The sequence below is a fragment of the Caenorhabditis elegans genome, chromosome III (assembly GCF_000002985.6).
Source record: "Caenorhabditis elegans chromosome III".
In the NCBI taxonomy this organism is placed as follows: Eukaryota; Metazoa; Nematoda; class Chromadorea; order Rhabditida; family Rhabditidae; genus Caenorhabditis; species Caenorhabditis elegans.
The window spans coordinates 4,939,517-4,960,351 of record NC_003281.10 but is presented as its reverse complement, the minus strand read 5'-3'; the positions used below and the strand labels follow the sequence as shown (position 1 = coordinate 4,960,351).

At 36.9% G+C, this 20,835-nt stretch overlaps 5 protein-coding genes and 4 non-coding genes across 9 annotated transcripts; 3 read left to right on the top strand and 6 right to left on the bottom strand.

Moving 5' to 3' along the window:
* The first annotated feature begins 47 nt into the window (after nucleotides 1–47).
* On the top strand, nucleotides 48–2,031 carry C27F2.4 (Methyltransferase BUD23). Its single transcript, NM_065650.5, has 6 exons — nucleotides 48–103; nucleotides 278–410; nucleotides 707–790; nucleotides 835–937; nucleotides 984–1,319; nucleotides 1,424–2,031. The coding sequence occupies exons 1-6, from the start codon at nucleotides 56–58 to the stop codon at nucleotides 1,569–1,571; spliced, it is 852 nt and encodes a 283-aa protein (NP_498051.1). The 5' UTR covers nucleotides 48–55; the 3' UTR covers nucleotides 1,572–2,031.
* Nucleotides 2,032–2,678: 647 nt separating this feature from the next.
* On the bottom strand, nucleotides 2,679–3,486 carry C26E6.1 (Protein kinase domain-containing protein). The gene is made up of 2 exons (NM_065649.2): nucleotides 2,978–3,486; nucleotides 2,679–2,919 (listed from the first exon to the last, which is right to left on the bottom strand). The coding sequence occupies exons 1-2, from the start codon at nucleotides 3,459–3,461 to the stop codon at nucleotides 2,813–2,815; spliced, it is 591 nt and encodes a 196-aa protein (NP_498050.1). The 5' UTR covers nucleotides 3,462–3,486; the 3' UTR covers nucleotides 2,679–2,812.
* Nucleotides 3,487–5,180: 1,694 nt separating this feature from the next.
* On the bottom strand, nucleotides 5,181–8,228 carry flh-2 (FLYWCH transcription factor 2). The gene is made up of 6 exons (NM_065648.6): nucleotides 7,986–8,228; nucleotides 7,398–7,859; nucleotides 6,668–6,943; nucleotides 6,264–6,491; nucleotides 6,078–6,179; nucleotides 5,181–5,831 (listed from the first exon to the last, which is right to left on the bottom strand). The coding sequence occupies exons 1-6, from the start codon at nucleotides 8,217–8,219 to the stop codon at nucleotides 5,721–5,723; spliced, it is 1,413 nt and encodes a 470-aa protein (NP_498049.2). The 5' UTR covers nucleotides 8,220–8,228; the 3' UTR covers nucleotides 5,181–5,720.
* A 627-nt stretch (nucleotides 8,229–8,855) lies between these two features.
* Nucleotides 8,856–8,904, bottom strand: C26E6.16. Its single transcript, NR_052296.1, has one exon. It is a non-coding gene; the product is annotated as an Unclassified non-coding RNA C26E6.16 (non-coding RNA).
* A 2,651-nt stretch (nucleotides 8,905–11,555) lies between these two features.
* On the bottom strand, nucleotides 11,556–11,600 carry C26E6.14. Its single transcript, NR_052294.1, has one exon. It is a non-coding gene; the product is annotated as an Unclassified non-coding RNA C26E6.14 (non-coding RNA).
* C26E6.13 lies at nucleotides 11,556–11,600 on the top strand. The gene has a single exon (NR_052295.1). It is a non-coding gene; the product is annotated as an Unclassified non-coding RNA C26E6.13 (non-coding RNA).
* Nucleotides 11,601–12,866: 1,266 nt separating this feature from the next.
* Nucleotides 12,867–12,919, top strand: C26E6.15. The gene has a single exon (NR_052293.1). It is a non-coding gene; the product is annotated as an Unclassified non-coding RNA C26E6.15 (non-coding RNA).
* A 115-nt stretch (nucleotides 12,920–13,034) lies between these two features.
* On the bottom strand, nucleotides 13,035–15,839 carry ntl-9 (CCR4-NOT transcription complex subunit 9). Its single transcript, NM_001322583.4, has 6 exons — nucleotides 15,733–15,839; nucleotides 15,398–15,548; nucleotides 15,096–15,347; nucleotides 14,743–15,026; nucleotides 14,072–14,250; nucleotides 13,035–13,737 (listed from the first exon to the last, which is right to left on the bottom strand). Exons 1-6 carry the CDS (start codon nucleotides 15,810–15,812, stop codon nucleotides 13,691–13,693), a joined length of 993 nt encoding a protein of 330 aa, NP_001309488.1. The 5' UTR covers nucleotides 15,813–15,839; the 3' UTR covers nucleotides 13,035–13,690.
* Nucleotides 15,840–15,947: 108 nt separating this feature from the next.
* On the bottom strand, nucleotides 15,948–20,785 carry rpb-2 (DNA-directed RNA polymerase II subunit RPB2). The gene is made up of 10 exons (NM_065646.8): nucleotides 20,616–20,785; nucleotides 19,445–20,572; nucleotides 18,999–19,399; nucleotides 18,663–18,951; nucleotides 18,347–18,589; nucleotides 17,756–18,298; nucleotides 17,283–17,522; nucleotides 16,882–17,127; nucleotides 16,624–16,833; nucleotides 15,948–16,437 (listed from the first exon to the last, which is right to left on the bottom strand). Exons 1-10 carry the CDS (start codon nucleotides 20,748–20,750, stop codon nucleotides 16,288–16,290), a joined length of 3,585 nt encoding a protein of 1,194 aa, NP_498047.2. The 5' UTR covers nucleotides 20,751–20,785; the 3' UTR covers nucleotides 15,948–16,287.
* Between the last annotated feature and the right edge of the window lie 50 nt (nucleotides 20,786–20,835).

Genomic DNA, 20,835 nt, shown 5'->3' with positions numbered 1-20,835 from the left:
TAATAATTGTAAAAATAGAAAAAATATTAATTTGAACTTCTGATTTTCAGTCAAAATGGCTTCGTTCAAAGTGAAACCAGAGCACACTGGACCGCCGGATTTGGTTCGTTTTTCTCAAAAAATATACATTATAATGAGTATTCTCATCTTCTACCTTAAAATTGTCTCGGAAAATTTCAACATCGATAATTATTGATTTTTTTACTCTGGTTTATTTTGTTAATTGAATATAAAAAATTATTTACAGCAAAAACCATCTCTATTTTCAATTTTTCAGTACTACAATGAAACCGAAGCAGCAAAATATGCATCAAACTCCCACATCACTGCAATTCAACATGAAATGGCTGAAAGAGCACTAGAGCTATTGGCACTTCCAGAAGGGAAATCTGGATTTTTGCTAGATATTGGTAAGGAAAGTTTTCTTAAAGAGTACTGTAGTTTCCAACTCCGCGTTTTTTTCCGAAGTTTTCATTCGTTTCTTTTAAGTTTATTGCAAGAAAAATATAAAAACAGATCAAACTTTGAAGAAACTAAAAATTTTTTTTGACCTTTGCAAATTCCGCAATGACAAAGGTTTCACAACTACAGTACTCTTTAAAGGCGCACATTCATTCTGAATTTGGGGAAATTCGTCGGACCCTATTCTTGAAGCAAAAGTTGGCATCTGGATAATAACGCTTGATTTTCAACAAAAATTCTTCAGGTTGCGGTACCGGAATGAGTTCTGAAGTTATACTTGATGCTGGTCACATGTTTGTTGGCGTTGACGTTTCCAGACCAATGTTAGGTAAGATTACCTGGAAAAATGTAAATGTTTCGTCTCTTTTACAGAAATTGCTCGTCAAGATGAAGACCTTGAATCTGGAGATTTCATTCATCAAGATATGGGACTAGGAATGCCATTCAGGCCTGGAAGTTTTGATGGTGCAATTAGGTAATTTATTACAGTTTTCTATGTACCCAACCTTAAATATTTTCAGTATCTCAGCCATTCAATGGTTATGCCATGCAAATGCTTCAGATGAGAATCCACGTAAACGTCTTCTCTTCTTTTTTCAATCACTCTATGGATGCCTTGGGCGTGGATCACGAGCAGTTTTCCAATTCTACCCGGAAAACGATGAGCAATGCGATCTGATTATGGGTCAAGCTCATAAAGCAGGATTCAATGGAGGACTTGTTGTTGATTTTCCTGAAGCCGCCAAACGGAAGAAAGTTTATTTGGTTTTGATGACTGGAGGAGTGGTTCAACTTCCACAAGCATTGACTGAAGATGGAGAAGAAAGCAGAACACAGATTGATAATGCTGGAAGAAGGTGAGAATTCGGATTTATTTGAAAAATAACTAATGAATCTTGAATCTTGTATCTTGAACTCAAAAAATCAAAGCGTATTATAGATTTTTCATATATAATTTCAGATTTGTGTGGAACTCTCGTAAAAATGAGAAAGTCGCGAAAGGATCGAAAGCATGGATTGAGGCGAAACGTCAACGACAGATTAAGCAGGGACGCGACGTCAGACACGAGTCGAAGTATTCCGGAAGAAAGAGAAAGACCAAGTTCTAAATTTTTCAGTTATTACAAAAATTGTTCTTTTGTTATTCCATTTACTACTGTTTGAATTTTGTTGTTCTTGTTCTTTTTCAATTTTTCTTTGTTTTCTTCCTCATTTCATAGTAAAAATTTATTGATAAATGGATTTTTCCTAAGTACGTGGGGAGGATATCCAAGAAAATTGACCAAAAACTTCTCAAATGCTTGATTAGAATAGATTGATTTTTGAGGATAAGGGCCTCTGTAGTTTAAAGACACGAGCTGATAAAAAACATTTTTGAATTTCTTGAATTCTGAGCTTTGATTGAACTTCCTATTGACTGGGTTTAATTAAAATTTTGCCTCCTGTAAAACCTCTCCGAAAACTACAGTAACCCCAGAGAGTTTTCGTGATGAGACCCTGAAAATTTGCATAAAACGGAATATAGCCGAGATGGGTTCAAATGAAAGCTTAAAATGCGATAAATTGAACAATTATATTTTCAAATGTGAATTATGCTTGAAACAGGTAGAAAATCTCGTTATGGAAAATATTTGTCATATATTCAAATGAATCAAACAATAATATCGGAAAATTTCAAGCTGAAAAATCTCGAAATTCATCGTCGTTCGTTCCGAATCGCCACTTTTCCTCGAGGAGTACCATTCACAATAAGGAGGGTCCACGCGTTTTTACTTTTTAAAAATCGAAATTTTCCGGATTACTGTAGTTGGAAGACAAAGGAGATGCCCAAGATTGTGACTTTTATATGGAATTTAACTGCAAGTTGATGAAAATAGATACAATTTCTGATGGAATTTTTAAATTAATTCAAAATATTTCGCTCAAAAATCTTTTATTGTTTTACATATATAAATAGAATTAATTTCAGGTTAGTTTGATGTATATTCCGTGATTATTTTCACTCGGGAATCGCTCGCCCACTATGGGGGAGTCTGCGCAAAAACAACGCAAGGACAAGGACAACATTCTAATGGAATGGAAACAATTGCCCGACTGCACCAATTCTAGTTCAAGCGAACAATGATAAGTTTTGTATTCTGTATTCCTTCACGTCTCCCAGCGAGCGTAATAAATTATTATTATTATTATTATTATATGAGCATGAGGACATTTCCAGTCAATTTTGCGCTTTATTACAAAAGAAAGGTATGGATGAATTCTTGATTTTTCCATAAATCCTCGATGTCACACGATTCCTTGATTCGATCCAGAACCGTCTTCGCAAACGGAAATTTAAACTTTTAACTATTCAATTCGACTTTATACATACATGCTTTCCGTCTTTTCCCTTCATTTGCATCTTCAGATCATTGAAGATTCCATCCAGACGGAGGAAATCTGCTCGGTTACCTTCATCTGAATTAGACAATGTAAGTTCTGAATCTAAATAGATTAGCCTTAAAAATTAACTAACCATCGAACGTGTTTCCCTCGTAATCGATAACAGTTACCCAAACTCCACTCGTCTTCAAAACATACTCCGTGCCTTCGACTTTGTAACAAATTGTCTCCTTTCTCGTATCATTAATTAAAATGTTTCTTTTGTGGAAGTCATTGTGCGAGTATCCACTCTTCTTTCGAGCAGCGACCAAGAAAAAAATGATTTGGCATATTACACTTTTGACTTGTTCGTCTGATTTAAACTTGATTCTTCCAGTCAGCTCACTTCCACACATTTCCATAAACATCGCGAAATGAGTCTTATGTGGCGATAATGAATATTGTGAACAGACAGTTGTTGGGATCTTCGGGAAGATGCAAGAGTGCAGAAGCTTTGCTGTGTTCGGAGCACTTTCACATATTGAATTGATTTTCGTTGCATTGTCCACCTCCTTAAGGCATCCATTTTTTGATGTCGCATTAACCCGAGGGACCAGCTTTAAAGCGACTCCTTTCATTTTCCATTGTATTATTGATAAAGTTAAGCGAAAAATGAAGTAATTTTGTCACAGACTGCGTAAGTTTACCTTTCAAAAAGGTTTTACTAACTACGTGGAATTTTTTTTTTAATGATTTAAAATATTCATAGATTCAGAACATTTCGAAATTATTTTTTCGATGACGTTTTTCGAAAATTTCCATAGGTTTTGATGAATAATGCCTTTTTTTTAATTGCGGGTAAAACCAGGATCTCACTGCTATTTCTGTCTTTTTAGAGTGTGAAATCCCGATAAATCTTAATTCCCACATTAAATGTACGATTTTCTGAAGTTTATTTAGAAGCTAAAATGATAGAGATCGTGGCGAGACCCAACAAGAAAAATAGCGAAAACACGTTCACCCAAACGATAATAAAATATTTTTTCGAATTAGAAGCTGGAAATGAAAGAGAAAAAAGTGTAAAAGCAAAGTGTTAAAATCGAAACTGATCATTCTGACGAAAACAGAAACCGACATAAGCTTCCATGTCAAATCAACTATTCAGACGTACGTGCCTGTCTCATGACTGCCTTCCCAGCAGCCGTAGGTCACCGTGAAGGCTTACAGGATAACATTTTTGTGCGTACTTCGTAGGTTTGAAGTTAATTGAAAAGCTTTGCGCGTGCGAGAGTGTGCAAGTTTGTATGAATTCTTTCATTCTTCTCAAACTAAGACAAGTATCAGATCTTATGCTGACAACTCGATTGAATACGATGATTCAGTACGGTTTGACCTCCACAAATATTATTTTCAGAAGGTTCAAGCAATGGTCCAAGGAATTGAAATAGAGCTTTGAGCGATTAGTTGAGTCACGAACTTACTGTCAAGGTACTCTCCGGCCATACCTTTTTCTGAAATTCTCGGAATAATTTCTATCATCAGTCTTGAATCATTGTTTCAAACCAAGCAGTTTTTATCAATGACTTACATCTGTGTAATCTTCAATTTTCAAGGATCTTCAATGTATTTTGATATCAACACTATTCAATTTTGATAATGATTGTTGCAGTTGCAATGATCGAATTTACAACTGCACTATTTCTCTCATATCTCTAAAGAACAATTGCAAGATGGTCAAAACAATCTTGACAAGTAAAACTTGATTTTCGCACACTTAAAGCAATAATTATGTCTCGATCAGATATTTAGCTAACATGTTTTCTATTGTTTAAGATAAAAAACGTTTCAATTTGTTTCCTAGCAACGTTTTTGATGTAATCGTCAATGTAACAGCCACAATTGTATGAGCGTCATGTTCTTTCTACATATTTTTGATAATGTATAATTGGAGTCTAGACCGACCCTTACTACAGGGTGGCCCATAATTATGCGGACCGCCAGTCTGAAAAGTTAACAATTGAACATCCGTGTTCCGAGTTTATCGACAAGCTGTAAGAATAGTTTTCAAAATTAAAAAAACACTAATTTTGTCATATAAAACACAAACACTCACTTTTACTAGAGGAGCAACATCTATTAATTCGGCTCTTGAAGATTCTAACTCGACAAAAATGTCACGAAATTTGATGAGTATTTGTTGGAGCATGTTGGAGCTCTTTTGTGATATTTTTTGATGAATTCGGAACTTGATGACAAAATTGGTTATTTCTCATCTCTTTGCTACGATTAGGTACTCAATTTTTCATGGACTTAGACATACTAATGCTAGAACACAATGGTGACATTATAGCAACATTTTTTACTTATTCATGTTCAATTGTCCACTTTATATATATTTTTATTTCATAGAAACAATTTATTGATGTAAGTGATCAGGGGATAATTGTTAGTTGAACGATATCATTTTATCAAAAGAAAAGGAGCATATAAAGGGGGTTTTTTCCTGAGTTGGAGAGGGTGGTTTCCGTAATTTTATAAGGGGGAAAGAGCACAATAAAAGGGAGACATAGAGATTGGAATTGACAAGGAATATGAAAATTTGCGAACTTTTCTGAAAAGTTCACAATGAGATCCGGAAATGGGGGACCTGACGACGAGCTTTTTTGTTGAGAAACAGACAAGATTATAGAGACAAGATAAGGGAGAGGTATTGAGAGGGGAAAATGGCTGGAATAAATTTAAAAAAAAATTTACAATTTGTAATTATATGATTGCTCCGGGAGCTCGATATTATAGGTTCATGACAACTAATAAAATGTAGCGTGCAGCGAAACGTTGCAGTCGGTCAAGTTATAATTTCATGACTCCAAACTATCGATTAATTGAATAATGATCACTTAGACATGGTTTAAAGGCTCGCCGAAAGCGTCGACGGGCGTTAGACGCCAGAGAGCCGGTGCATCAGTGTTGACGAGAAATAGTTTTCCGTGTGTCCAATTGCTGATTAGCTGAAAGGTTCAGAAATGCTTAGAAAAAAATGACTTGATTTAGATTTTTTGTAGGATAAATTTGACAAACTGCCAAACTTTCGAAAAAATCTTCGAGCTTTCCCACAGGTCTTCGAGCTTCCCCTACAACAAATACAAATAATCAATGCTAAATTTCGAAAAGTGGAAGAGTTTTCTCATATTCACCGCCACGTAGCAAAACTCTACCAGGGCTCATGTCTAGTCTTAGAAAATTGATTCGCTTACCGCTTCATGTACAAGCACATTAACCCTCTGTGAGTAACACAGAGCAAGTTTTCCTTCGCAACGTTTGCCAGTGAATCCTTCTAACGCAGTGATTAGGGATTTCTGAAAATTATAAATTTTTAGGAAATAATTGTTGATTGTTTTCTGCTTTCAGTCTTTCGGGCTTCCAGAAATTATATTACTTACCTCATCACGATTCATGACAACCACCGGAAAGAAGACATTCTCTTCTGCTCCATTATCATGTGATAAGAACAAAAGAATTGACCCTTCATCTCCTTGCCATCGAACTCCAATTTCAGTTTTTGGCTTCATCATTTCCATGAGCTTTTTGGTCAATTCGTAAGTGATACGGAATTCTTCTTGTGACATCAATTGAGATGAATCTTCTTCTTCTTTAGGAGTTGTGCGTTGCTGAAAATATTAAGAAATTCCAAAGTTGTTCGAAATTTTCGAATTTGGCCCTGAATTTTAGAAATTCGTATCATTTTTTTTAGTTCATTTCCGTTTTTCTGGCTCAAACCTATAGTTTTGAAAAGTTCCAACCTTATGATGTTTGAACAAAGCATAATTATTCAAGAAAAACAAACCGATTTCAAAGTGATAGGCATCACAGTCGTTGATACTCTTTTCTGTCCAACAACCGGCGGACTTATTCCAGCAGAAGTTGCAGCTGCAGCCGCAGTTGCTGCTGCATTGATTGAGGCGAGAAGCATTAAATTATTGTTTTGTTGAAAGTTTTGAATTGTTTGATTTGTCGTGTCAACTTCCATTGGTTCAGCTTTAATTTGTTGTGGAGCAATTGGTAGAGCTTGTGATACATGTGAGGCACGGCTCAGTTTTCGTTGCATGTAGGATCGGTTGATCTAAAAGATTTCAATTTAAAAAAGATTGGGAAATTTTGGAATTCTTAAATCAAAAAACATGAAATTAGCAGTTACACATAATCCGAATGTTTTATTAACAATAAGTGTTGTGCCTACCTGCCTGCCTACAGGATCTACCGAAAACTAAAAAAAAACTTTTTTATTTTGGCTGGTTTCCCTGTAACCCCCCGCGATGAAAATCCACGCCCACTGCGTCTTTAAACTCCGCCCACTCCGTCTGATTGGTTGGAAAATGAGCGGAGCGAATCGCTGATTGGTCTAACATTTATCATTTTAGAGGAAGTTCAAGCAGGGCGATTAGTAAAAATCGAAATACATATAACGTTTCGGCGTACATACATTTTCGTTCTTTCTCGACTTTTTATTTCTAACTATTTTGAATATTTCAAGTTTTGAATATTCACCATAAATCTTTTAGCTCAAAAAAACTCACACTTTTCACTGGATGACAATAATTTGGATGGAGAGTAGAGAAATCTTGCTCATAAAATGCAAGTTCTTCGGGCGACGGTTTCTCATGATTATGTGGATGTAACTTTCTCACAATTTCTCGTGTATTGATATCTGAATGCATTCTTGCATTACAATCATTCTTTCGTTCACATCTCCAAAATTCTTTAGTTCCACAACACGATTTCTTATCAAATGACATGATATATCCATCTGCATACACTTTTTCTCGCACATTTCTCGGTTTATATTCGGGTTCTGTGGACGATGATGACGTGGATGTTGCGTTTGATTGTCCACTGTTAGATACTGCAGTTGCAGTTGAAGACGGTGATGAGCTGGCAGATGGACGTGTATCTTCAGATATTAACTGAGATGTTTGGGATTGTGGATCAAGAAGTAGAGAGAATGCTTTTAGATTTGTAGTGCCAAGGGCTTGAAGAGTCTGAAAAATAACAGATAGACTTACTCGAACATGAATATCTAAAAAGTCTTTCAAGAGAATCAATTTCACATCTATAACTCAATATATTAATCAAGGAGTCAAAACCACAAAGAGCCCATCTCTCACCTGAATAACATTCGTATAGTCAATATCTGCCAAATGTTTTTGCGAATTGGTTCCATTCACCGCTGCCTGCACAATCGTTGGTTGTTGTAACAGTAATCCGGCGACTATTTGCTTCTGTGCCAACATCGCCAGTTCATTATTATTATTTCTGTTTGGTGTCGTCGACGGTAGTGGAAAGATCGGAGGAACCGCTGTGACACCATCTGTATTTGTGTTCATCATGGTGTCCACCATACAGGCGGTCTGAAAAGAGGAAAATTAATGGAAAATACGATGAATTCAAAACTATCTACACGGTATGTCTCAATTGTTTTAGAACATTTGAATAACAAATCCAAGAGATGCAAGAAGCGTACTAATAGAGGAATTAAGTGACAATTGCGATTAAGGTGAACAAAAAACAAAAGTAAAGGGAATATTAATATTTAGGTGCAATAGAAGAAAAGGAAGTGGTACCATCGGAGAATTGAAAAAATATGATAGGGTTATTCCAAAATTGTGAGATCATGAGTTTTCTCTGGTTTGGATTGGGATCTACAAAACTATTTTACTAGAACTTGTATTTTTTTTAATCAGAGAGCAAACAAGGACATTCCAATTCACCTCTAATTGTAGTGCTTTCAATCTTTCTAAACCTCCTCAACATATGATAAAAAGTTATTTAGTTGAAAATATTTTGCTAGATTGCTTTTTTTCAAAAAGTTCAAAATTCGTAGACTTCTTAAAAATATTTAGATAATGTTCCGATGTTTTCCAAAATTCCAATGAATAGTTTAAGATTGCCCTCTTCGAGTTGTTGTAAACATAAAAAATGGAAGAGAGTGTGCTCTTTTGACAGAGACTGCACTAGTAGTAAACGATGCAGTGAGGGGGAACAAAATGGTCGCGCCAGGCGCCAGCTGGTCGCAGCAGGGGTCCGTCCGCCGGTTTGGAGCCTCTCCCCTCTCCCGGTTTCCATTGGCTCCACATCAGTAGAATCCACTAAATATATGCGGAATGGCGTCGGGAAGCGGCCGCGGCGGAGGAGAGAGGGAGGAGGACGCGGCGACGGACGATTTATTGGCGCCATGCTGTGTTGGTTTAACTCAGTTATTCATCACTTTTGAAAGATACAAATTTAATGAAAAAGTGACAGAGATAATGAAAGAACCCTAGAATTAGATGGTAGATTGGTCAAAAAAGTAAAAACGCAGTCGGAGGCGGCCTATACCTAGCGGGAATTTCGTCTAATGACGCGAATTTTAAGAAATCAAGACAATCTGAAAAAAAACGAACTAAGCCTAAGCCTAGGCCTCATCATGAGCCTGAGCCTGAGCCTGAGCCTGAGCCTGAGCCTGAGCCTGAGCCTAATCCTAAGAGCAATCATAAGCCCAGGCCGGTCTGCAGACCCTTAAACTTGCGAAAGTATTGTACAAGACTTGCGGTTTTTCTTGTTAATTTCATAAACTTATGATTATCTGTAAAGTTAGCTTAACATGAATAATATGTAAAGTCCTGACCGGAAAAAACAATTAAATATTCAATTATTACAATGTGGTTAGATACTAACGAAAACAATCATTTTTTAAGCTTACAAAAAACTATATGAATAACAATATAATTAAATTTTTAGAAAATATAAATATTAAACCAAAAAATACCAACTTGGAATGCCCTTTTCGTGAGCTCAATGACTCCGTTGAAGCGGAGCCAAAAAGCAGAAGGGACCTGACTCCCAGAGCCCACGAGAAGCGCCAGGAGAAGCGCGCGCCGAAAAAAGATGGATAGAGAGAAAAAGAGAAAAAGAATGAAAAAAAGAGAGAAGCAGTCAGATGACCGACGCGGCGCCAGTCAAAATAGAGGCGCTCGTGGTGGAGTGAGAGAAGGACGGGGGAGCGAGAGTAGAAGCAGAAAAAAAAGAAAAGAAGACCACCCAAACAAGCTCTTTCTCTCTTTTTCTTTAGACCAACGTACCTATTATCGTCACCGCTTCTTCTTCTTCTTCTACGCCTCTTTTTTCTCCATATTCCCGTGTCACCATCACCACCTAGTACGGCAAAAAACAAAGGTGATGGATGGGAAAAATGAAAATATTCACTGAATTTAGTGGTTATAGATCTAGATTTTTCAAGTTTACAAGAAAAGTAAGACAATGTAACATCAGGCTCCAAAAAAGATAGATTTTTTGAAGACTTTCATTTTTTTTTTTAAAGTTCTAAGTTTTTTGAATCTATTGCTCGCGCAAGTGAAGTCAAAAAAATTTCAGATTCAAAAATGTATTTCCTTAAAGCTTTCGGAATTTTCGCCTACTTCTCTTCGTCTATTAAAATCACAGAAGTCTGCAAAAAAGATCTCTTGGAGCAGTTTTACAGGGCTCAGATAGAAATTTCAGCTTGAAAATAATATTCCTATCTTGGTTACATCATTTTAATTTTAATCTTTAGGCACCAACGGATTAAAGCTAAAAGACATCATTTTTGTGAGCTATCAAAATTTCAGAGTTTTGTGGAAATGGTCAAAATACCTAAACTCACTAAATTGTGCATTTCGAAACATTAAATTTACTTCTCGATCCTCTAATTACAGTACACCTTTTACCTCATCTCATAGAGGGTATATAGTTTTTATCAAATTGTCAAAAATTTCAACCTACGGGTTACGGCTTGTTTAGTAAGTTATAGTAGGCTTTAGTACTCTTCATGCCTGTCTGCTGACCTGCCTGCCTACCGCCTACTTTCTGCTTTCTGGCGTCAACTCCATGTTTGCACTTATCTGGATCTACGAATTTCAAAATTCTTGCAAGTTTAACAGGTAAATGGAAAATGATTCAAGTATTACTAGCAGGCATAGGAAACCAATAGGCCTACCCTATAGGTATATAGGCAGCCATTTTAAGCGAAAAGAGGGAAAGACAATTGGAGGTTTTAAAGACTCAAAAAATTATTCTACGAGTATTATACTATTCCAGCTTGCTCTCCCAACTTTGATCTAGATCCGTTGGAAATTAACCTCCAAAATTAAATGTAAAGTATTTAAAAAAACAATACGATTTTTTTAAAATTTGTTTTTAAAAGTTGTGAAACAAAAATTCCTAATTTTTTTGGAAATTTTGAAAAATCTTTTTAAAAAAGTATTTGGAGTATTTTATTATGGTGCTCGGTGACAATGGATTATTATAAATCTATTTAGACCACCAATTTGAAAACAAACTGCTGAAACTGAGCTTTTGGGTGTGGCACACGTTCTAGGTCCTACAGCTATAAAAAAAAGAAATCAGCTTTTGAGCTAACTTAACCTTTTTTTGAAACTGTGCAGGTTGTGCAAAAATTGAGAAATAGGTCATCCGTAATATTATGTTGCTAAAAAAAGTGTTCATAACGTTCAATCCTACAGAAATAATGAAAAAAACTGAAAAACGAAGAGGGTCCCACCACGTATCGATTGTAGCGAAAAGGGACGGGGGGACGCGGGAATAAAGGGTCAGACCGCGTCTTCTCGGGAGTATGGCGGCAGTGCGGGCGGAGGCGGCACCGAACGGGGGGCAGCAGTAATCTAGATAGTGTTTAGAAAAGAGAGATGACAGAGAAAGGAGGGGTGTATGCGCACAGCGCGGGCGACGCGGAAGGCCACGCGGAAAGAAGGAGAAAGAGGAGAACGGAGAGAGGGAATGGTGATGATACATAGATAGAAATAGTGAAAGAGACGGTGAAGGAAAAATCACATAATACCACAGAATAAACAATAAAAACACCTTACAGTTAGTGAAGTACTCGGCTCGCTATGAGATTCCAATTTTTCGAGAGAAAAAAGTTGAAACAAGGTACGGTATTTGTTCTAATTCTTCAAAAGTACCGTAATCCCAGCAAAAAAATTATACAATTTCACTTTTTTCGAGCTCCTCTGGAAATCTCAAAATGCCTCAAAAAATTGCCAAAAAGGTGGATTTTTCAACTTTCTTCGATGCACCATAAAAAGATGATTCCAGCTCACAAACCACATTATTGAAAAAGAAGAAGAATGACCTGTGTGGCGCCAAAGAGCATGTGCACTTTGTAAATGGATTTTGAAAAGATGGAGCCGTGTCTTTCTTTTTTCGGAAAATCATTTTTAGGACGGAACTCGCGTTGTTTTTTGACTGACGATTGTAACTTTCGATTTTCAAATGTTATTAAATTGACATGCTCCGGCAAAAAATATTTTGGATTCAGATGCGGGCTCCGATTTTAGTAATTTCGCAGATACGTGCTTAAAGGTGCACGGTTTATTCGGATGGGTCTCGCAGTGAAAAAATTTAATGGTAGCAGCTTTTGATTTTGCAGCGGCGAGACCCATTCAAATAAACCCGTGCGCCTTTGGGTTATTTTTTGAAATTTTGCGTTTTGATGAAAACTTTATTTTTATCATCTTGACAACAACTGAAAGCATATTACAGTACGCCTTTGAAGGCGCATGCCTATTTTCGATTAGTCGTGTCAGGACATTCAATGGGACCCTCCGTTGAAACTGCATGCGCCTTTAAACCAGAATCATAAATTTTCTGAATGCATAATATCAAATTTTAGAATAGTTGTATTTTATTTCGATTCCAGAAACAATCTCGAATATATTCGTTCCTTTTTCTCTTTTCTCGTTGTTCATTTCCCGAACATCACGGGGGTCCCTTCTCTGTCAGCGGATTTCTCTGCGTCCTCACAACGGCGCAGGTCACCGCGGAAACTAATCACACAGTGAAGAAGGGGAGAGACCTCCCGCCCGCCGCCCAACAACATTATGGCAGATGGTGAAAGGCGGAGAAGAGATGGAGAGATTGAAGGATATAGAGTGAATTCGAGAAATATAGAATCATTGGGTGCTGCTGCTGCGGTTGGTGGTGGTGGTGCTGTAGAGGTTATGGCGAGACGAGGCGAGGCGCGCGCGCGCAAACAGACGGAAGAACACATGATGTGTGAGAGAAGGGACGTCCCCGACGGAGGGCAGGGGCTTTTCCGCATACTAAGAAGATGAGGGAGACCCCCCGAAAATAGATGAACGGGGGAAGTGTGAGGGGTGGCTTGAATCTAAACCATCAGTAGTACCAGTCACTTTTATTGAGAAGAAAGGGGGCATGTAAATGAGAGGGACAAAAAAATGGAAAAAGTAGGGTTCGTGTTCAGTGGCCAGAACAGAAAAAAAAGGAAAATTTGATTGCTTCACATTTTGAAACTGTACACTCGAAAAAATACTAAGCAAATCAAATTGACCTTCTCATCTGAAAAGATTCCAAATTAAAAACTACAGACGTATATATATATATAGAGAAAAATTGAACATTTCAAAGAGACAAAATTATCAACAAAAAAAGAAGAGGATAGAGATTCTGCTGAAAAAAGATGAAAAACGAAAGAGGGGGAGTATGTAACAATACTCTTTGGTACTTTTGAGGGACATATTCACAAAACTGGAAATATTCGAGTGGGGGAAGGGGGAACGAAAAAATGAAGAGATATCATACCCATTGTGATGATTTTTGTGTGGTAACTCTAAAAACTATAAATTATGTATATTTGGTATGTCAAAATGGGGAGATTTCAATATACTTTCAGATGGAAAATCTAACGAAATCAGATGATCAATACAGGGTGATGAATAAAAAAAGCAAAAAAAAAGAAGGGAGAGAGAGAGAGAGAAGTGACGAGACGTAGAGCAGCGGAAAGAATGAAGTAGTAGGACGAAGAAGACGAGGTAGATCACTTTGGCATCAGTTCTTCGTCGTGAAGAATGGTTCCGTCAATTTCTGAGTTTGATAAAATTGTTTTCAATTAAAAAACCTGCAGAAAAGCCTAATAACCATTTTTGAATTTTTTTTTTTTTGAGCGAAAACCACGGTAAATGGATATGAAAAATGTATGTTAAATGCGAAAAGGTGAGAATCTTTAAGGAGTATTGTAATTTTCAAGTTTTTCTCGTTGAGAAATTTCTATTTATTTTGCAGTTTTAGTTACAGTACTCCTTAGAGGATCTCACGATTTCTAAACTTATATTGCGAACTGCACAGTTAAAAATACTTTTTTTGCACTACATTAGCTTTTTTCAATTATTTTTTGAAAATTAATATTTCATAAACGAACCAAGAGTTGTCAATAGTTGTCTCAGCCAGTTCATTGTACTTGGATCCTCCTTGAGTAGTGACTTGAATGTCAAATCTTTCAATTGATCCGGAAGACATTGTTTGAGTGCTAAAGAGGCACGCATTTTCACTATTTGTCCAGGAGCTGCACCTTGTCCACGTGGAGCATCGATTGTCAAGCTGGAATTTTTTTTTTGAGAATAAGTAACTTTTCTATCAATTTTTCCACATTCCCACTGGCATATCTCACAGTAGAAAAACCACTTTTCAAGGCATTACTCAGGAGCGAAACTTCATACTAAAAATACAGTACCCAGTTTCGACACGACAAAGTTTTGTGACACACGAAGATTTGTGCGCCTTTAAATACTACTGTGATTTTAAATTTCCGTTGCATAGTTTTACTCATAATTTGTTACAGTGTATGTATGCGTTTTAACTTTTTTTCTTAATTTTTAATAATTTTTTTTAACTTTAACGAAAAACTATGAAAATCTATGAAAATTTATCATCAACACAAGTTTTAAGCTACAGAACACTTTAAAGACTTTTTTTGTATTTTTTGAAAATTAACCAAGACCGGGTGCCGTATTTTTGGCGCCAAGAAGTCAAATTTAAATTAAATTTTCCAAATCAATCGTATTTTAACTCAAAAAAAAACTAAAATCTTACGTTGGGTTATCACTCAATCGACTGTAGCAACGAACGACGTGTTTCAAAAGTCGAACCGAAGGCTCACGGGTGAGCTTCATGACCATCTTTCCGAGAATGAGCACAACGTGACTGAAACGTTCGTAGGTTTGGCAAATGTACAAGAGACCGGTATCATCGAGAAGAATCTTTTGAAGGATAAAAGTGGCGACTGTTTTCGAAAGTTCGGTGCCTTGTTCCATGATTCGAAGACACAAAGGAATGATTTCAGTGGAGAGCAAGAAGTTGATGACAATGAGCAGTTGCTGAAAAATGAAGATATTATGCTCAGTGTCTAAAAAATTATGATTCAACATGTAGAAAACAAAATCTACCTCTTTATCATCAGTCTTCACGAGAGCTCCAATAACTCCGAGTGAGGTGAGACGAAGATATTCAAAAGAACGTGAAACTTTGGTTGTATGCAAAAATGGATAGAGATATAGTGGAATATGAGCATGAAGGAATGGTCCACGTGTATCACGATGTGAAGCAACGCATTGCATCAATGCAAGTGCATTACAGACACGATTCGATTGTGCAGCAGTCAAATTGGCTGGCATTATGGCTGGATATATGGCGACCACCTAAAAAATAATTTTTGACTAATACCCTTTTATAAAAATGAAATCAAAACCTCCTGAAGAAGTGCCGACATGGTACCAAATGAATGCCAAAGCCAAATAGGAAGATCAGGGACACTATCCCTTTTCTTGCTCAGTTCAAGAAGAGCCGCTTCACGTTTTGGTGGATCTCGGAGATCAATAATCCATTGCATTATTTCATCTCTGAAAATGTATTCCTAATATTTGCTCTAATTTCTTTTTTCAAATCTAAGGACTATAGAAGTTATTTTAATTTCGATAGTTTTCTTCATATCATTATAAACATTTTGTGGTTTTTCGACATCAGAGATCGAAGAAAACACTTAAATACTGTATCAAAATCATTTTTCAATAAAATTAAACATACGTATTTATGTCGAGATTAGCTGACGAAGGTACCGCAGTTTGTTGAGCTTGAGTTGCCGGAGAGGCACGTGCGTCATTCATATTTATCAAACTGCTCTCCCGTAGTGTCTAAAAGCTCTTAAAATTATTAATAGTTAAGGTTGTGACATAATTATCAAATTAGGATAAATATATTCCCGGTTGAAAGACCAGTCAATTAGAAGAGAAATAGTTAAAAACATTTTGCAAATTTTGATTTCTAATTTAACAAAAAATAATCAATGGGAGGATAGAAGGTTCACATATAAACAGAGGTCACAAAAAAGGGTGGGATCAGAAAAATGATATTTGGGAGAGAACTGGAAACGATGAATAAATTAATCAGATAATAGATAAAAAACGAGAAAAAAAGTAAAAACAAAATTTGATAATTCGATAACAAAATGATGAGCGGAGACCACGAGAAAGAAATTAACCGGAAAAGTCCGTGATTTTTTGTTTGGGAACGAGAATAGGGATAAATTGAATTTTGAAAATAAAAATTAGAATAAATTCATCGAACAATGAGCGCGATGGCTTAGGCTTCCGATTGATGTTTTGAACGTTTTGATTGTCGAGGCTTGACCATGAGTCTTGGAGCAATAGACATTGACATTAACTCCTGGAAGAGCAGCTTACAAGCGTATGGAATACGAACAGCGGATACTTGGGTCTTGTTGCGACAAGCCTGAAAATATTTATTAAATACTTTTGCACTGAAACAGGCATTGCTAATAATAATTTTTTTATTCGATAAACCCGGTTAGAAATAGCAAGAAAAGAATTTAGATGTCATTTAGAACACGTTTTTTAATGTGGAAGGTTAGCATTTTGAAAAATAAAACATTATTTCGTTTTTATTAAAAATAATTACCTTGCACTCGAAACTGTTCGTTCTCAAGTTGGCGACGACAATAAGACCACAGTTGTTGCACACGTACACATGATATGGATCTGACACCTCAAAAAGACGTTCTCGCAAAAATTGAGTAGCTCCGTGGGAAATTTGACAATCTCGTTCCATTTCTCCGAAACGGAGACCTCCGTCACGAGCTCTTCCTTCCATAGGCTGTCGATTCATCATCTACAAAAAATTCGTAAAAAACTACGTCTTACGAATTGAAAAACCAACCTGAATTGGACCGCGTGCACGTGAGTGAATCTTGTCATCGACCATATGCTTGAGACGTTGATAATAAGTTGGTCCAAAGAAGATTTGAGTTGTCAACTTTTTTCCAGTATGTCCGTTGTACATCACTTCGTTACCACGCAAATGATAACCATACTCACATAGTAGGCCAGAGATCTTTTGTACGTTGACTGTATCGTTGAATGGTGTAGCATCTCCGATTTCTCCCTTGTTTGCTGATAGTTTACCCTGAAATTAATAAAAATAATAAATTTTCGGAATTTGATGTTAGGCGTCGGAAATCTTATTAAGAAATTCAGGAATTATATAGATTCACAAAAGTTTGTCAAATATTTGGGTACTTTAATAGAATCTAATCGCAATTTTCTCAAAAGATTACAAACCTGAAGGCATTCGATCAAGTGACCAATTGTCATACGAGATGGAACGGCATGAGGATTAATGATGATATCAGGAGTGAGTCCTTCAGCAGTAAATGGCATATCTTCTTGCCGATACATAATACCCATGGTTCCTTTTTGACCGTGTCGAGATGCGAATTTATCTCCAATTTGTGGAAGACGAACAGAACGCATACGAATCTTGACAAATTTATTTCCATCGCTGTTGAGGGAGAGCATCACCTAAAAATTTTCAAAATTTATAAAAGTTAATCAAAAATAATTTTAAATTGTTTTTATTCACACTTTTATTTGATATTTCTTTAATATAACCGGAATTGTCAGAAATTTACGGATAAAACAAAAGCAAAACGAAACAAATCGATAAATAAGGAACGAAAATTCCAACTCAATTTCAAAAATTACGTTATTTTTAAAACATAATCTTTGGCTCAATTAACAAAAAAAAAACAAACCTGATCCACAATACCAGTTTCAGAACTTCTCAAGAATGTCGATGCATCTCTCTTTGGATATTTCTTCCCAGATGCATCCAAATCATCATCAATATCTGGCAGAGCAACTGTTTTTCCAATAATGACGTCATCGCCAGACACACGCATTCCTGGAGAGATGATTCCGTCTTCATCAAGCTTATCGTACAATGAATGACGCATTCCAGAACATTTTTCACGAGTTGGTTTCTCAATCAGTTCTTCATTTGCATTGTCAAGATTTGCCTCATTGTCACGATAAGAACGATAGAAAACAGAACGGAAAAGTCCTCGATCAATTGCAGAGTTGTTCATAATGACAGAATCTTCCTGATTATATCCGGAATATGAAAGAATAGCAACAATTGCGTTGATTCCGGCTGGAAGTTCATTGAATCGAAGATATTCCATAGATCTTGTAGTGACAAGCGGTTTTTGTGGATAGTAGAGAACGTGTGCAAGAGTGTCCATTCGAACATGGAAATTTGTTGTATAAACTCCCATAGCTTGCTTACCCATAGCACTCTGAAATTGTATTACATTAATGATTGATTCGTATAAAAAACAACTCACTTGGTATGTATTACGTGGTGATTGATTATGATCTGGGAATGGAATGATTGAGGCACAAACTCCGAGAATCATGGCTGGATGAATTTCACAATGAGTATGAGTGTCACAGTAACCACCACTTCTCAAATCTTCTGGCATCATTGCAATCATTGATGTTTCTTCTTCCATTGAATCAATCAGTTCGACAACTCCACCACCAACAAGATCAGACCATGTGTATTTATTCGCTTCGTCAGCAGCCTCCTGGAATCATTGAAATTTTTATAACTCGACCCGTTGTCGTTTTGGAAATCATACTATTTTGAAAAAATCTTACCTTCAACTGATCAATGTGTCTCTTCTTCAATGCCAATTTCTGATTCTCAACAATAAGTAATGGACGGCAAACTCTTCCAGCATCAGTGTAGATACGAATTTCTCTGTCACGAATATCACGAACCATTGATACTTCGGAAACGATGATGTCCATTTGACGTCGAAGCTTCTTCAACGTCGTCATCAATTGATCGGGTTCACGATGAATTCCCACCCATGCACCGTTGACAAAGATCTTCGTAGCATCGGCAATAGCCGATGGAGACACTTCTTCAAGATTTTCCATTGACCTGAAAAATAATACTTTACGAATTACAATAGACCGGAGAATCCTCACCATTCTTCCAAGAATTCCAGAATTGGCTCTGGTAACGAACCGACAGAGATGTATGCCATAAGTGCCAGATTCTTCACCAAACCTACAGCCTGTCCTTCAGGAGTTTCAGCAGGACACACCATTCCCCATTGAGTATTATGCAGCTGACGAGGCTTGGCAAGTTTTCCTTCTCGTCCAATAGGAGAGTTCGCTCGACGCAAATGTGAAAGTGTGGCCGTGTAGGTGAGACGATTGAGTACTTGAGACACACCGGCTCTCGATTGATGTGCTTTCTTTTGATCACCCCAATTACCGGTAGCCAATGAATATGTCAATCCACGAGTTATTGTTGAAGTTTTGACGCAGACATCAAGAGCAAAGTCGTCATTCTTGTTGATATACTTTTGAGCTGTCATTCTCATCTGAAAATTGAATACATTCGAGATATAATTATATTGAAAGCTCACCTCCTTGAGAAGATTTCTGAAAAGGGAACGGAACAAGAAAGCAAGAAGTGGTCCGGCTAAATCCAGTCTTTTGTTTCCAATGTGATCACGATCATCAAGTTCACGACGTCCGAGGGCGGCTAGAAGAAGACGATGCACCATGTATCCGATGAAGAATGCTTTTTTCGTTTCGCAATGCTCAGATACACCAACATGAGGCAAAAGTTCTTTTTGAAGAATCTCACGAGCATATTTGATTCTTTGTTCTCTGGTTACTCCTGGTTTTGCTCCACGAGCTCCGATAAAGTTGAGAGCAACATTTTGCTCCTGAATGACAAAAGCTTCATCTAACGAAGGTTTGACCATTTCCATCATTTCTGGATCATTGAAATCGTAGATAATGTGTCCAAGAATATCACGATCTGATACGAATCCCAGCGCTCGGAACACAATCATAATCGGAATTTCTTGTTTAATATATGGTAAAATTCCAATAATTCGTTGACCCATCGCCGTCTTCTTTCCACCACCTCCTCCTCTTGCAAGCATATTAACCCACATTGTGGATGTCGGACGAGATGAATTTTCCAAACAAGAGCGACATTCCGTTTTGAATGCATATTTTCCGTCTTTCATTGAGAACACGTAAACTGTATTAGTCGCCATCTTTTCTTGAGCAATAAGTACTTTCTCCGAACCATTGATAACAAAATAACCTCCAGGATCAAGTGGGCACTCATTGAGTTCTGTTAGATCACGATCTGTCATATTGGAAAGCATACAGTAACTAGACCGTAGCATAACTGGAACTTTTCCAACGAACACTTTGTCGTACACTTTTTCCGTTGCTGAATCGTCTCTTGTCACCACTTTAGTGATATCTACGTAAAGTGGCGAGGCGTATGTCAAATTTCGGAGACGAGCTTCGTTAGGCATCATTGGCATTGGTGCTCCGTCTTTCTCCCAGTGAGTTGGTTTCGAGAGGTAAATTTGATTGAATTTCAATGAGAATTTCGCAGGATTTTCCATATCTGTGCCAAGATGCTGATTTTCTGATTGAAGTTCGACTGGCGGAGAATCCTCAACAATTCGCTGCACATTCATTTGGACGAATTCATCGAAGGAATCAAGTTGTTGACGAACGAGACCCTTCAAAAAAGAGATTCTTTCATGATTTTATAATCAAAAATACCTTTTCATCGAAATAAGCACTGATAACAACCCAACATGCTTCTTGCCATGCTTCTGCACTGATTTCATCCGAATCATCGATATAGTCTCCGTCCATCGGGTCATTAACCATCTCATCCTCATCATCGTACATCATTTTTGCCGGCGACGTACAGTGATTCTGATATGAGGCTGAAAAAGTTGATGATTAGGAAAAAAGAATTCAAGAAAAACTATAGGTA

Coding starts and splice junctions, on each gene's coding strand:
- C27F2.4 (NM_065650.5), top strand. CDS start 56: ATGGCTTCGTTCAAAGTGAAACCAGAGCACACTGGACCGCCGGATTTG. Junction 791..834: donor CGTTTCCAGACCAATGTTAG/GTAAGATTACCT, acceptor TCTCTTTTACAG/AAATTGCTCGTCAAGATGAA. Junction 1,320..1,423: donor ATTGATAATGCTGGAAGAAG/GTGAGAATTCGG, acceptor ATATAATTTCAG/ATTTGTGTGGAACTCTCGTA.
- C26E6.1 (NM_065649.2), bottom strand. CDS start 3,461: ATGAAAGGAGTCGCTTTAAAGCTGGTCCCTCGGGTTAATGCGACATCA. Junction 2,920..2,977: donor CGAGGGAAACACGTTCGATG/GTTAGTTAATTT, acceptor TGTCTAATTCAG/ATGAAGGTAACCGAGCAGAT.
- flh-2 (NM_065648.6), bottom strand. CDS start 8,219: ATGGTGGACACCATGATGAACACAAATACAGATGGTGTCACAGCGGTT. Junction 6,944..7,397: donor ATTGTCATCCAGTGAAAAGT/GTGAGTTTTTTT, acceptor GAAATCTTTTAG/ATCAACCGATCCTACATGCA. Junction 5,832..6,077: donor ATGTGCTTGTACATGAAGCG/GTAAGCGAATCA, acceptor TGAACCTTTCAG/CTAATCAGCAATTGGACACA.
- ntl-9 (NM_001322583.4), bottom strand. CDS start 15,812: ATGAATGACGCACGTGCCTCTCCGGCAACTCAAGCTCAACAAACTGCG. Junction 14,251..14,742: donor CGATTGAGTGATAACCCAAC/GTAAGATTTTAG, acceptor AAAAAATTCCAG/CTTGACAATCGATGCTCCAC. Junction 13,738..14,071: donor ACAACTATTGACAACTCTTG/GTTCGTTTATGA, acceptor TATCAAACTCAG/AAATTGACGGAACCATTCTT.
- rpb-2 (NM_065646.8), bottom strand. CDS start 20,750: ATGATGTACGATGATGAGGATGAGATGGTTAATGACCCGATGGACGGA. Junction 18,299..18,346: donor CACCACGTAATACATACCAA/GTGAGTTGTTTT, acceptor ATACAATTTCAG/AGTGCTATGGGTAAGCAAGC. Junction 16,834..16,881: donor GTGCACGCGGTCCAATTCAG/GTTGGTTTTTCA, acceptor AATTTTTTGTAG/ATGATGAATCGACAGCCTAT.